This window comes from Delphinapterus leucas, chromosome 2, assembly GCF_059928025.1.
Source record: "Delphinapterus leucas isolate spDelLeu-1000000601 "Yukka" chromosome 2, BTC_Dleu_Yukka2, whole genome shotgun sequence".
Lineage (NCBI taxonomy): Eukaryota > Metazoa > Chordata > Mammalia > Artiodactyla > Monodontidae > Delphinapterus > Delphinapterus leucas.
Genome location: NC_143130.1, coordinates 5,193,078 through 5,209,325, shown reverse-complemented (window position 1 = coordinate 5,209,325; position 16,248 = coordinate 5,193,078). Strand labels below are relative to the sequence as shown.

Below are 16,248 nucleotides of genomic sequence, written 5' to 3'. Positions count from 1 at the left end.
ACAGGCTCGGAGCCATCTTTACGCGGAACGTCCGCCTTCACTGATAAATTCCCAACCTGCTTTCAGACACAATACAGATATCACCTCTAAAAGAATTCGTCCCTCCTGGTATATGCAGCAACATAACACCTCTCTCCTCCATGCTCTCATGGCAGTTTCAACATTCATTTATTATATACCTTAAATCACATTATAAGATAATTATTTGTCATTCATTCCCCATGGACTATAAGTTCTTAAGGATGGGAACCACAGCATCAAAAGCAATACCTCACGTGTAGGTGCACAATAAATCCCTGGGGAATTAATTTCCTAGAAAGCTTGAAATAAATCAAAACTTGGATGGAAATTAAGCATGAGAATATTTATTTAAATTAGAATTTTTACTACATGTTATATCCCATTTAAAATCACATTATGTGTTTAAATGGGACTATATATTAATAGTCCTATATATTAATAGGACTATAAAATAATCAAAAAGTCCTGGCTCTGACATTTTCTAATTGTATGGCCTTGGGAAAGTTACTTAACCTTTCTATGCCTCAGTTACTCACCTGTAAAATGATGATAATACTAATGCGCATCCCATAAGCTTGTTGTATTAAATGACATACTCCAGTAAGACACTCAGAGGGTTATCACTATTATCATTATTACTTAAAATAATTGAAATATTATTATTTAAAGTATCTAAATGAAGAGGGACTAGTCAAGATTTTCTCTAAAATATAATTCCCTGAAATACATAGCCAAATAAACACCATATAATAAAAAGCTCTCTTGGAACACAGCTTTAAAAAGTCATTTTATTAATTGTATGTATTATTAAATGTACCTATCAATTTTGAGAAATTTAAAATTCACAAATGCATTCTTTTTTTTTTATTTTTTACAAATGCATTCTTGACTAGCCTTAAAATTTTACAGGTAAGTAATTTAGGATTTGAATATTAACTATGGAAATTTACTTCGATTAATCAGTGTTTGGAAGATATTCCTGAATGCTCATTAGTTTAAATAATTTAAGGTAATTTGGGTCAGAAATAAATACTGTTTCTTTGGTAGGTATTAAGGAGGTACCATACAGTCTCTGCATACCTACTATTGACCAAATTACTGTGTTCATCTGGCAGTAACTGCTATTTTCTTTATGATTAATGCTGAATTATAAATGTGTGTAGAGAAAAGGAATTATTGATGAAAAATTTCAAGACTAGGAAATGCAGCTGATGGACTTCAAAGTGTCTGTGCTTGAAATTACAGTGTGATTTGATTGAACGAGTCCTTCAAAAGTACTCTTCCTAACAGAGAAATATTTCTTATACATACCTTGTGAATGGCTGACAGGGAGGGCTCATTAAAATCATATTGAAAGATAATCTGTCAAACTCTTCTAGTGTAATACCCTAAGGAACGAACATGTGGGGGGGAAGAAAAAATATAAAAACATGCGTAGAAGGGGGCAGAGGAAAAATGCTAAGTAATTACCAGTAAATACATCAGAAATTGTGACACTTAACTTTATTTATAACACTTAAAAGTTTATAAAACACCTACTACTTTTTAAATAAACTTTAGTTAAACTAACTTTCCAAAGCAATTTTGTGAAGAAAGTCGAGCAGTAAGCTGAAGCTATGAAAAATTAAGTGACTTCCCCCAAACTCGAGAGCCAGCCAAAGCAGAGCTGGAAAGCTAGTTTCCTAGATGCTAAGTATTTTGTGCCTCTATGACACCTCAAGTCTAAGACTGCTGTGATTTCTGGAATCAAACATGGAAAACTTTATTTTATAATTAATGATTTGCAGCAAAGGATCTAGGGAATTTTTTAATACCTCTCTATTAATATTATTTATTTAGAAAACGTGATGTATTGACCAGTCACCATCCCTTTCATGTATGTCTCTGTCAATATATCACCAAATGGAAAAAGGTCCCATTTTCAGATATCCACAATTACTATACTGTTTTACAGTTGTGGGTAGTCAAAGGACCTCAAAAGATTGTAGATAAGATTAATCAAAATAATCCCTATTGGGCTAAATCGTTTTTTTTTTTGGGGGGGGCTAAACAGTTTTAAAATGTACTGTTTTGCTCCTATTTTATATACACTATTAGAAGACAAACATAGAGAAATACAGGTCATGGGTTTGCCAATTCTCATTAAGCTCTCTTAGTGTACACTCTTACCCAGGAATTTAAAGCCATAAGCCCAGAATCACAACATTCCTAATTACAACACATTTCTAAGAAGTTTGAGTTCGTGAATAAAGTAGGAAAAGCTTTATTCTGAGTTCTGAAAAGAGTGACTTAACCTGGGGAACACATCAGTTTTCTCTACTGTATTAAAAGTTTGAATGTACATGTCTATCGTTTTTAAATCACAGGGTTTTAAGTAGTTTAAGACATATATGTAAAAAGAAATAAAAATTAAATACTGAAAAGTTCCTAAAGCGCCTCTGGATCCCAGAGTTCTAAAGAAAACAATCTGAAAATCATACACTCAACAGTCTGTCAGGAAACCTGGGGCAGGGCAGTAAGATTAGCACACGTACTCAAGTTACACAGCTGGTCAGCACAGGACTATTAGGAAAAGCAACTTATTTATCTCACAACTGATTGTGAACAGATTAAAGCTGAATTCCTAAAATGAAAATAAATATCAAACAACAATCTTTTACATAAGGAGAATCCTTAAGTCTAGAATCTAAAGGAAGTAAACAGAGTTAATGCCTCCAATACTGTTAGACATAAAAAAATTTACAATTTTAAAGGATTCTTGGAAAGAGTGATTTTTTTTTTTTACAGTACAACCCAAATGACAGAACAGTTATGCAAAACATAATCGCTCAATTAAACCATTCACAACTGTCTTTAACCTAGCATTCTACGTCAATGAATGTGTTGGGATTCAAGAAAGTAGTTACAGAGATGCATGGATTAACGTTAATCATTTGATATTTTAACACTAATGGAAATCAAATTCTTTTTCCATAAACAGGCCATTCAAGCTAATAAAAACATCCTTGCTTTCAGAGAACATTAGATCCACTCGATGTGGTAACACTGTTTATCGCATGTTGATGAGCAACTTTGTTTGTCCCCCTACTTGTTTTATTACTTCTTTTCTCAAAAACCTTCCTGGTTATTCTTATACTTAATTTTCATTTAAACTTTAGGAAGACCTTGGTAGATTAGAAAACAACAACTTTTGACTATTTTAGTGAATTTATTGTTAATCTAAAGAGAAATAAAATTTTGTGGCACAAGGTAAGTCTTCAATAAAAATTTACTAAGTGATATTTCCTACCATTTCCTGCCCTATGAACTCTGATGTTATTTTGTTCATGAATACTCATGACAATTAGATCTTTCTTGATCACTGTACGAATCATCATTATAAAGTAATTTTATATGACTCGTAAATGCTTTTTGCTTTCAGACAGATCTTACCTAATACATATCAGTTCGGAAACCCCTGTTATCCTTTGTTATGATTTGCCTGACATTTTTTCATTTTTTAGGCACAATGTGTTATTCATTAAACAAGGTTCATAATTAATCCACCAATATTTCAGAGCATCTACGACACACCAGGCATTGTGCTAGTCTGGGAATACAACAATGAACAAACCAGACAAGGTTTCTGCTCACATATTTATATTGTAGTGCCTAGTAATTTTCCATTTTCTTCAGAGATAAATTACAGATTTTAGTTTTATTACTATTTATCTTTGTAACTGGTGAATCCTGCTCCTGGTTAAAAACCTACATGAGGGACTTCCCTGGAGGTCCAGTGGTTAAGACTTTGCCTTCCAATGTAGGGGATGTGGGTTCAATCCCTGATCAGGGAGCTAAGATCCCATATGCCTTGGGGCCAAAAAACCAAAACAAAACAGAAGAAATATTGTAACAAATTCAACAAAGACAAGTTTCAGGCCTGACTATAGGCAACGAGGAGGGCTTCACCCAGCGGGTGTCAGGGGAAAGCCACCCTCCCGGCTCCAGACTTGGTGCAAGGCCAGCACCTTGCAGTCTCTGAGGGCAGGGCGGGTACGAGCTCTCAGGCCCCAGCAGCTCATGCTCTTCGTATATTTGCATTCCTAGGTCTCTTTATCTGAGGCCTTGCACAAAGCCCTCTTCAGGTGCCAGCTATTTCTGCCAAGGCCTGCGTCTAGGAGGAAGAGGGGAACCCTTGAAGATACTTCTCCCGCTATGACTAACGCTTGGCCCTTCTCACTCCCAGCCTTCTCACCACTGCCCGCACTCTCTCCCCCAATGCCAGGGGCTCCTCAACAGTGAGCTGACCCCCACGTCTGTGCTGATCACCCCACCTTCCAGCAGGATGCTGTCCCCTGGGGAAACGGAACAGGGGGCGTTGGCGTTTTCTCTGTTTTTTAGAGACTTGCTTTTCCCACCACAGCAAGTAATTAAGGCTTCACTCTTTCATTTTTGCCCTGTTGCTTTAATCAGCTACTCTGATCCCTGACAGCTCAGCTGAGCTCCTGGCAACAACATTAAATAATGTCCTAAAAATCTATAGCTTCATTTATCTTTCAAAGAACAGACATATTTTTTGAGTCTCACTTTTCCTTCCTACTCCAATTATATTATTATTCTTACACTGCAAAGATTCATAACATTCTCACCCTGCTTCCCGACTATTATTTCTTTCCTAACATGGCAGCTTTATTCCTGGGTTCTCCACTTTGATTCACCTCTTGCTTAGTTAGATTAAGTGACTGAGTCATTTTTTCAGTAAGGGTTCATGGGTACTACAGTTCATGAGTTGCTGGAGGTTTTATTTTAGGAATTTTTTTCATCTACTTCTGTTAATATTTTTGTCCTGTTTGTTTTATTTTCTGTTTGCTATTCTGACATGACTTTCATTTCTATAATGGTTTTATTTTTCTCATCTGTTTTTTTTTCCCAGACCACTGATACTCTTCAAATCTATTGTCTTATTATTGTTTTTTGATCTCATGTATACATTTATTTGAGTTCTTGTTTTAAAGATATTGAGTTTTATTTAAGGTTTCAAGCACATGGAGACATGTTTTTGTAATTTTCTTCTGCTTCTTGATATGATTTTTCGGTGTATATTATGCTTTTTTGTTTATGTTACTTCCTTTTAAAAGTACTATACTAGGAGAGTCTCATACTGGCTCCTTTCTAATTATTATTAATTTTTTAATGGAGATCACTTGAATCTAGAAGTTTGCTAAAAAGGCGAAAGAAAGAGCAGTAGCTCTATTCAGGTATTTGTCACCACACTTTCTGGGAAGAACCCACAAAGGCCTTTAACTGAAGACCATGCCTTGGTCCCTAACCCATGTTCTCGCATTTAGGATGAGCAGGAAGTCTGCAGAGGTTGTAATGATGCTTTCAGCCCAGTGAGTTGGAATTTTTTAATGTCTCTTCTTGACTTTGAACAAGCAATTGCTGGGTCTGTTTTGCCTGCTCCCTTGTCCTTCTTTCCTTCTCAATTCTGCACAGGACACAGAGAGGTCTGCATGAAATTCTACCACCCTCATTCACTTGTGTCTCATCACCACTGCATTTGACACTACTCTTCCCAGTTTTCTTTTCTGCTTTGGTTTATGGCTAAATCCTATTTTCATTCATAATGGTTTCCCATCCCCTCTTTTCTTTTCTTTTCTTTTCTTATTTCCATTAGGAAAAGAAATAGAGTTTTAGAAAAGAAATATCTTGTTCATGCCACAGTCAATCAGAGGTCCCAAAGAAAACTGTTTACAAGTCCAACTTATGCACTAAATAGTAAGTTCCTGAAGGTAAAGACTATCTCTCAGTCATATCTGTGCTCCCCCTAAGGGCTCAATAACTTGCATGAAGTAAATGTTCAAATGATCAGAATATGTTGCTTCATGAAACTTAAAATCCCTGAAGTCTCTCATTACTCCTAAGTTCTCCATTAACCTTCCACCCCCTTTTTAAACATGACCCCCAAGGTAGTTCTGATATATTTGACGTGGACATGGTACACTCTCTCCACGTCAGAACAGGGTTGAAGAGAACATCCTAGAAGAGACTAAAAGCCGTGGGAAGGTAGACTGTCTTTTGTCTTATAGACACCATTTTAATGAACTGATTCTCTCCTTTCAAATGACCTGGAGGTACCTCCATTCTTCCCTCTCCCTAGTGTTCTTATATCATATGCAGATCATACAATTTACTATCACCTATTAAAACTGGTACTGAAATAGAATTACCACTAGAAAAATGGACACAGATGTGTTATTCTAAATGCCCCCAAATTTCTATTGGCATGTAGCTGGGAATGCCAATCAGTCCCCAAATATGTCAAGTATTTCACAGTTTCTCTTAGAAGGTAAAACAGAAAGGAAGGTTAAGTTGGTGAACATAATGGGTGCTTTACTGAGATTTTGTTGTTTTTTTATACTTTGTTTAGTGGGAGAAAACTCTTGCTGAATTGGACATTTGGCTGCATCAACTTTTAAATATTTACATTAAATTTAAATTTAGATTAATTTTTTCTAATAAAATAACTTTTGCTATCATACTCTGTGTCAGAGAAATTCTGGAACCTAAATGCATATCATCTGCCTATTAGAGTCAAATTCAAAGTTACTTTTTTGTAGGTATCTTTCTTCTGACCCCGAATTTATTTTTGCCCTACGTCCGTGATGAGACAGGTAGACTGTACGTTGCCATGAAGTTTATGAAATGCATTTGCTACCAGTGACTGGAAAGATGATGATGTCCCCATAGTCCTCCCCTCTATGATGCCCAGGGGGAAAGATATTCTGTTCTCAATACGAGGGATAGATGTTCTTCAACACGTAAGTAGATTATTTCTACCTTTTGGATACCCAATCATAGAGCTAGGAAATGTTCCCATTTCATACTGGCTGAAAGAAAACTTAAAACAAATCTGTTGGGTAAACAATATGTGGTATACCTATATAATGGAATATTACTCAGCCAGTAAAAGAAATGAAGCACTGATTCATGCTACAACATGGATGTATGGAAACATTATGCTAATTGTAAGAATCCAGACCAAAAAAAGCCACATATTATATGATCCCATTTATATGAAATGTCTAGAATAGTCAAATCCATAGAGACAGAAAGTAGATTAGTGGTTGCCAGGGGTTGCAGGGAAGGAGAAATGGGGAGTGACTGCTAATGGCTACAGGATTACCTTTTGGGGGATGAAGACATTCTAGAATTAGAAAGTGGTAATGGTTACATAACTTTGTAAGTAAATGAAAAAAACAAGAAAACACTGAATTGTAGACTTTAAAACAGTGAACTTCACGGGATATGAATTGTATCTCACTGAAAAAAGCATTTGTGAGACTTTTGCTTCTGCCTGTGAGTTGTGTAAATAAGCTAGAAAATTGGGAGAAATGTAATAACTGTTTTCAGATATTGGAATTGGACCACAGACAGAGCAGGACTGCCATTCCTTAGGAAAGGAAAAAAAAAACCTTGAAGATAATTCAACTTTCTGCAGTGAAGGGAAAGGAAATCCAAACTGTACCTGGTAATGTAGATGAGTAGAAGATAGAGGTTGGAGCTCAAGATCAAAGTGACTAGAATTTGCAGAGCAGAGTGCCAGACAAAAAGAAGCTGCACAGGGAAAGAGATGCAGAAATCTGCATAACATTCCCCTTGAGTGTCTTGCTGAGTATCAACCGGTGCATGCATCAGGCAAAATGCCTTGAGGGAGAGCAAAGAAAAACTGCTGGAAAAGGAACAATTACTGGGAAGTTGTAAGCCAAAAAAATTCCCAGATCTCTGGGCAAGCAATCATTTGAGTTAACATCCAGAGTAGCAAGACCTAGTTGAGTACATGGGGCATTTAATAGCAATCTAAGAAAGGCCATATATTAACAGTAAGATTAGACTAGCCTTACAGTAAAAGCTACTCCAGATCCAGTTTGAAATGCTTAACAATAAGCCTCAAAAGAACCAAGATGATCTGAAATTAACTGCCTCTGAGGACAATATCCAACAGTCCTTAAAAGATTACAGTAAACTCCAACGCTCAAAAATGTAAAACCTACAATGTTAGGCTCCTCATAAAAAATTACTACAATGCTAAGAAACATGATAATGTCTTATAGCAATTAAATAAATTAAATTCATAATTAAGAACCTTCCCACAAAGAAAACTCCAGGCCCAGGTGGCTCCACTGATGAAATTCTATCATTTATAGAAGAACTGATACTTGTTCTTCACAAACTGTTACAGAAAATATAAGGCTATGTATAAATATAAAAACCATACAAATATGTTATGAGGAAACTACCAAAGTCACCTACAAAGATAAATGCAACAATAATTAACAATATTTTAACAAGTGGGATGTAGCATAACATAAAACTGATGGTATATCATGACAAGTAGGATTTATCCCAGGAATGCAATACTGACTTAACATTCAAAAAAGGAATTGATATGATCACCATATTATCAGAATACAAAGGAAATGATATAATCATGTCAAAAGATGTAAAAAAAAAAAAAAGCATTTGACAAAACTCAAAACCTGTTTATAATACAAATTCTCAGAAAACGAAATAAAAGGAAATTTCCTCAACTTGATAAAAGGCATCTATGAAAAATATACGACTAACATCTACAAAATGATAAATGACTGAATGTTCTCCCCTAAGATCTGGAAGAAGGCAAGGATGTCCACTGTCACACGTTTTATTCAACATTGTAAAGAACGTCCTAGACAATGCAATAAGGCAAGAAAAAAAGTCACACTGGTTGGAAGGGAAAAGTAAAACTCTTTTTTTCTCAGGTAATATAACTGTACATGTTAAAAAATCCTTAAAAATCAATATTAAAGTTACCAGAACTAATAAGTAAATACGGCAAAGTCACAGGATACTAGGTTAATAAAAAAAAAATAAGTGTAAGACTAGTATACTAAATATTACAAAATATAGCTGATACAAATTAAAGAAGACCTAAATAAGTGAAGAGAGATACCATGTTCATGGATTGGAAGACTCTCTTTTATGAAGATATCAGTTCTTCCAAAACCAATCAGTGAAATTCCAATCTAAATATCTTTTTTTTGGTAGAAATTGGCAAGCTGATTCTAAAATTTACACAGAAGTGTAAATGAGAGTGTAGCCAAAATAATCTTGAAAAAGAAAATCAGAAGTTTGAGAACTTATGTTGCCTGAATTCAATACATATTATAAAGCTATAATAACCAGTTTTATATGCACTTAGGAAAAAAAATGACCTCTACCTCAGACTACACACAAAAAGTAACTTTAACTGGGTCATAAACCTAAATGTAAAAGCTCAAACTATAAAACTTCTAGAAGAAAACAGGGAAAAAAATGGGGTAAACAAAGATTTCTTAGGACACAAAAAAAAGTGTCCCATAAAAAAAAAATAAAAAGATAAGTAACTTCTGCACTTTGATGAACACAGTTAAGGAAATGAAAAGACAAGTTACAGATTTGGACAAAATATTTCTCATACATATTTCTGACAAACAACTTGAATCCAGAAAACTTAAACAACTCTTAAAACTAAATGATAATAGCACAAACATACCAAATAAAAACTGGGAAAGAAATTTCATCACGAAAAACATAGAATGGATAATAAGCACATGAAGAAAATACTCAACATTATTAGTCACCAGGGAAATGCAAATTAAAATCACAATACCACTGTATGCTCGCAAAAGTGGCTAATATCTAAAATATTGACAAAAGCAATTGTTGGTAGGGATGTGAAACAACTGAAACACTTAAACATTGATTGTGTGACTGTAAAATGGTATGAACATTATGGAAAACAGTTGGCATTTTCTCATAAAGTTAAAGAAATTTGCCATATGATACAGCAATTCTACTCCCAGGTATATATCCACAAGAAGTAAAAACAAAGTCCACACAAAAACTTGTACATGAATATTCATAGCAACTTTTTTATAACAGTCAAAAACTGGAAACAATCTAAATGTCAAACATCGTGTGAATGGATATACATTTTGTAGTATGAAATATTCCACTGTACAGAATATCACTGAACAATAATGAAGAGCCAACTACTGATAGATAACAACAATGTGGGTAAATGCAAAAAAACATTACACTAAACAAGAGAAGTCATACTCAAAAAAATTACACTCAAGATTCTATTTAGGATATGACTAGAACTGGAAAATTTAATCTGTAATGACTGAAAGCAGATCAACGGTTGCCTGGGGTTGGGGTCAGAGACTGAGTAAAACGAGGCATTAAGGAACATTTTAGGGTGTTCCTTAATGGATAGATGTTTTAAGTCTCGATTGTGGTTACACAGTATATATTGGTCAAAACTCAAACTACACACTTACAATGAGGGCAGTTTATTGTATGTAAATTATGGCTTCATGAGAAATTTGTGTGTAAAATTTTTTACGACATGAAATTGGGAGAAAAACACAATTTCATATTATTTTAAAAATAACAAAAGTGTTAAACACTTCTGCTGAGTTCATCACAGGCAAAACAGTATCTTTAACTTTGATGCGCTTCAACAAGAAGCATTCAACAAGTAATATCCAATCACTTTTTTTACTCTCTTTTTTTCACTCCTGCTATATATATATTACACATGAGTAATGCTTAAAAATAAAGAATTAAGTAAAGTTTAATATCATTACAGAACCAAGAATTTAGAAGTCAAGCATATTCTTACATTTCAATTCTTTCTCTCAGAGACCAAAATATTGATTGTCTTTTTCTAAAGCTAGAAATTTTAAAAAAAGGCAAAAAATAACATGCTATCTTCTGACAGAATAAAAAATGTTAATTTAATTCCCTTCTCCTAAACTTTTTCATTTATATATGACTTAGCTTCAAATGAAGACACCAGAAACCAGTATCTTACAGTATTCAATTATATTTTCCTTGCTATATATAGACTTATTAAAACAATATTGTTACTCACTTCAATTGTCTTGGCCAGTAACTGTGTGTGAGGAAAATTATACTTGTATACTTCATTAGCGACAGTGTTTATATCAATGGCAGCCACCACTTGTGCAGGTATACAGCTTTCTGTAATGATAAGTGGAATAACTTAAAAGGTAAAGTCCTTAACAACAATTTGTTCATCATAGAGAGAAGCCAAAAAAACAGAATTTTGTAGTACATTTCCTCACTTCCTCAATTATCTGGTCAGATCTCAGGTTGTCAGTGGACAACAAAGCCAGGAGGAGCTAGGCGCGAAGTAGAATATTTATGTGCCTCTGGTTCATCTCTCTCAACAGCATTCTCATGCTAAAAATAAGATTTAAATATTTTAGTCATTATCTCATATTTTCTTTCCTTCCTCCATTAAGATACACATTTATGAGTCGAATGGAAAGTTTTCCTAAATTAAAACAAACCAAAAACAGAAAAGTGAAGTACAGTAAGTTCCCTACATACCAACGAGTTCCATTCTGAGAGCACTTTCATAAGTCCAATTTGTTCGTAAGTCCAGCAAAGTTAGCCTAAGTACCCAACTAACACAATCGGCTATATAGTACTGTACTGTAATAGGTACTGTACTATAATACTTTTCACACAAATAATACATAACAAACAAACAAATGCAAAAACTAAAGAAAACATTTTTAATCTTACAGTAGTTTCCATTGTTGTCTCTTGGCGCTTCTTGGCAGTACCAGCTACATCACTGCTGCTTTTACACTTGCTTCAGGACATCCTCAGCTTGAAATAAAGATACTGTACTGCTGTACTCTATACAGTCCTGTACAGTAAAGTACACATAAGCAGAACCACTTGTAGATGATGCACGCATGTGGCAATGTACACCAGACACGTGAACTAACTTATGGGATTCGACATGAGAACACACGTTCACATCTTTGAAAGTTCGCACCTTGAAGGTTCGTATGTAGGGGACTTACTATATATTCTTAAAAGCCACAACACTGGGCTTCCCTGGCGGTGCAGTGGTTGAGAGTCCACCTGCCGATGCAGGGGACACGGGCTCGTGCCCCGGTCTGGGAAGATCCCACATGCTGCAGAGCGGCTGGGCCCATGAGCCATGGCTGCTGAGCCTGCGCGTCCGGAGCCTGGGCTCCTCAACAGGAGAGGCCACAACAGTGAGAGGTCCGCGTACCGCAAAAAAAAAAAAGAAAAAAAAAAAAAGCCACATCACTTGGAAATTTATAAATAAATTAACTAACATTTGTTCTTCAACTTCTAACATTAATACAATGCTGCTTCCCAATACCACTGAAAATGCTTTTAGGTAAGTTTTGGTAAGTTTCAGGTAAGGTTGTTTTGTTTTGTTTTCAAATAGCTTTATTGACATGCAACTCACATATCACAAAGTTCACCTGTTGAAAGTTTAGGTAAGTTTTTAAAGGAGATGAAAAATCAATTGGTGTCCAAATGTAAAAAGCTCACAGACTAAAAATTAAATATTTTGACAGAGAGAAGGTGAGAAGAGCAAGAGAAATAATTACAAGGGCATGTCTTCCTTCACTGCCCATCTGTCTTGCTGCTAAAGAAAGGTATTTTTTCATAATGCTTTCAGATTCAGAAAATTTTGTCATAGTCTTTAAATGGCAGTCAAAATTTCAACCATGTAAACGTAGCTGCTGTTATATTTTGTAATTATCACCCTCTTTGCACTTCTTCCCCAAACACATACAAACCCAATTATGTGTAAACCCTGTCCCAAATCAGTAGAAAATGTGAAGAGTTTTTAAAATAAAAGTATTTGAGACATCTTAGGAAAATCATCAGAGAAAATGTTACAAAATTACATAGTAACTCCAAATAGCTATTTCTTTAATAACCATTTCTGTTCATAGTTAAATTAGGCAGCCCAAATATCAAAAAATGAAAAAGAAAAATATTAGGATGTGAGGAGCTAGGCTTCATGCAGCATGCACCTGGAAATAAAACCCAGATCTCAGAAGATGGGGCAAGGAGGGAAGCTCACACACATTCAGGAAACAATCACAACCCTACACTGAGGCCTACAAAAGATAATGCCAGAGAGAAAACAGGGGATGAATGTGTCTAAGTAAATATTTACTTCATGTATACTACTAGCTAGGCTCAAGACCCTGGGCTAGGATCAGTTATCTTCTGGGTACCCTGCTGCCTTGTATGTAGGTCACTGGAACGTCAAGGTCCAGTTAGTAATATCATAGGCAGCTGCCCCTAAGTGAGTTTAAATTCAATAACTAGTTTACTTGCCTTTGTATAAAGTCAATTTAAGTTCTAAATTATATCTCTGTCAAAGGCATCAGAGAGATCTGGAAACATAAATCAAGGTTTTTAAACAAACTAAAAAAAATTAGTATATAAGGATCAATTTGCAAAATCACAAACCTTATAATCCAGGTCAAGAAGTATACAACTACTAATCATTTTAAGAGAGCTCAGAATTAAATAACTTCACTGAACTATTCTACTGTTCTGCTAAATAAGATATGTTGTAATTAGCATGATGCTTGTCTTTCTGTTACATATACAGCAAGCTGGGATTGCCTGGAGTTAGTTGATGTGATTTTTCTCCTTTTTCAGGATGACTGAAAATCCACAGTGATGTGCCAAATCTCTACTATAATCAAAAATTAATTTTATGTTCTTGTATTAAGTGCCTGGAAGACATAAAAACTGATAAAACTCGACTGCCCAATGAGTGTTTTATGTGGTGATGAAAGAACTGATGAACTGAAAATTCCTTCTCAGGAAACAATAGATTTTTAAAGTCAATAAACAAGTGCACTGTTTGCACAGATTTTAGACTGTTCTAAAATAGGATCTACCGCATGACCTAAAAAGTTATTTCCATGATGAAAAATAAACATACTAAGCCCTTACTGACACTAATTCAACCTGCCTTTTCAAAACAGATTGTTTTGGGGTATGAGTGTGTAACCAAGGAAAAAGTTGAACTTATAAATAACACTCTTAAAATCAAGCCTTTCAATTCTATCAAAATCTTAAATTGAGCTCCAAAGACAAGTTGTTTTGATATTTCTTACTGTACACTTTAAATCTATAGCCTCCAAAAATCTTTGTTAAGGTGTACACACAGATTTTGAAAATGTTTAACTAAAAATAACCAAAAAAATATAATTCAACAGATTTTTGCCTAAGTGAGCTCTATCACTTAACTGATCCAGGAGTAGTAATTCTCAAAGGGGAGAGAGAATTGGGGAAATGGGATCCATAGGATCTTCTGGGGAAGTAGAAGGAGAGGATGGGTTTTCAACACTTTGATCTATTGCTTTACCTGGATTTTATTCATGGTATTTCAGTTATTATTCTGGACTGCATATTTATCAACAAGAAGCATAGATACTAAGACATTCCAGTTACAGAAATGCAACATTGGGGGCTTCCCTGGTGGTGCAGTGGTTGAGAATCTGCCTACCAATGCAGGGGGCACGGGTTCGAGCCCTGGTCTGGGAAGATCCCACATGCTGCGGAGCAACTAGGCCCGTGAGCCACAACTACTGAGCCTGCACGTCTGGAGCCTGTGCTCCGCAACAGGAGAGGCTGTGATAGTGAAAGGCCCACACACCGCAATGAAGAGTGGCCCCCGCTTGCCACAACTAGAGAAAGCCCTCACACAGAAACGAAGACCCAGCACAGTCAAAAATAAATAAATAAATAAATAAAAATTTAAAAAAATAGAAAAAAGAAATGCAACATAAATGATTTTAAAGGATTGTCAGATTAGATCTACAAGGAAAGTTTAAGGGGTATCATACTCCCATTTATATGAGATCTAAACTAAAAACCAGCAGATTTAATTATGTCAAGAGAGACTTCTAGGTGAAATGCTAGAAATGTCACGGAAAATAAAGATTGGTTCAAGATGGCGTAGTAGAAGAATGTGTGCTCACCCCTCTCGCAAGAGCAGTGGAATCACAACTAACAGCTGAGCAATCATTGACAGGAAGACACTGGAACTCACAAAAAAGATACCCCACATCCAAAGACAAAGGAGAAACTGCAGTGAGACAGTAGGAGGGGTGCAATCACAATAAAATAAAATTGCATAACCGCTGGGTGGACGACTTACAAACTGCAGAACAATTATACCACAGAAGTCCACCCACTGGAATGAAGGTTCTGAGCCCCAAATCAGGCTTCCCAACCTAGGGGTCTGGCAACGGGAGGAGCAATTCCCAGAGAATCAGACTTTGAAGGCTAGCGGGATTTGACTGCAGGACTTCAACAGGACTGGGGGAAACAGAGACTCCACTCTTGGAGGGCACACACAAAGTAATGTGTGCATCAGGACACAGGGGGAAGAAGTAGTGACCCCATAGGAAACTAAACCAGACCTACCTGCTAGTGTTAGAGGGTCTCCTGCAGAGGCAGGGGTGCCTGTGGCTCACCGTGGGGACAAGTACTACTCTGGGAAGTACTCCTTGGTGTGAGCCCCCCCAGAGTCCACCATTTGCCCCACCAAAGAGCCAGGTAGGCTCCAGTGCTGGGCCGCCTCAGGCCAAACAACCAACAGGTAGGGAACCCAGCCCCACCCAGCCCCACCCATCAACAGACAAGCATATTAAAGTTTTACTGAGCTCTGCCCACCAGAGCAACACCCAGCTCTACCCACCACCAGTCCCTCCCATCAGGAAGCTTTCACAAGCCTCTTAGATAGCCTCATCCACCAGAAGGCAGAGAGCAGAAGCAAGAAGAACTACAATTCTTCAGCCTGTGGAATGAAAACCACAGTCACAGAAAGATAGACAAAATGAAAAGGCACAGGGCTATGTACCAGATGAATGAACAAGATAAAACCCCAGAAAAACAACTAAATGAAGTGGAGATAGGCAGCCTTCCAGAAAAAGAATTGAGAATAATGATAGTGACGATGATCCAGGACCTCAGAAAAAGAATAGAGGCAAAGACTGAGAAGATGCAAGAAATGTTTAACAAAGACCTAGAAGAATTAAAGAACAAACAAACAGAGATGAACAATACAATAACTGAAATGAAAAATACACTAGAAGGGATCAATAGCAGAATAATTGAGGCAGGGACCTCCCTGGTGGCACAGTGGTTAAGAATCCACCTGCCAATGCAGGGGACACAGGTTCAAGTCCTGGTCTGGGAAGATCCCACATGCCACAGAGCAACGAAGCTCATGCACCACAACTACTGAGCCTGTGCTCTAGAGCCTGTGAGCCACAACTACTGAGCCCGTGTGCCATGACTACTGAAGCCCGTGCACTTAGAGCCAATACT

The 16,248-nt window shown here is 36.3% G+C and overlaps 1 protein-coding gene across 9 annotated transcripts in view; it reads right to left on the bottom strand.

The window, feature by feature from the left end:
* Positions 1-16,248, bottom strand: part of TRDMT1 (tRNA aspartic acid methyltransferase 1) — a 59,213-nt gene that overhangs the window by 15,690 nt on the left and 27,275 nt on the right. For 5 of the 9 annotated variants that reach the window (XM_022580600.3, XM_089906372.1, XM_022580597.3 and 2 more), the window contains exons 2-3: positions 10,961-11,070; positions 1,333-1,409 (exon numbers count right to left, since the gene is read on the bottom strand). In XM_022580600.3, the coding sequence (XP_022436308.1) occupies positions 1,333-1,409; positions 10,961-11,070 (187 nt within the window). Of the gene's footprint in view, positions 1-1,332; positions 1,410-10,960; positions 11,071-11,164; positions 15,558-16,248 lie in introns of those variants that run through there. The other 4 variants (XM_089906373.1, XM_022580601.2, XM_022580605.3 and 1 more) reach the window with 4 other exon arrangements.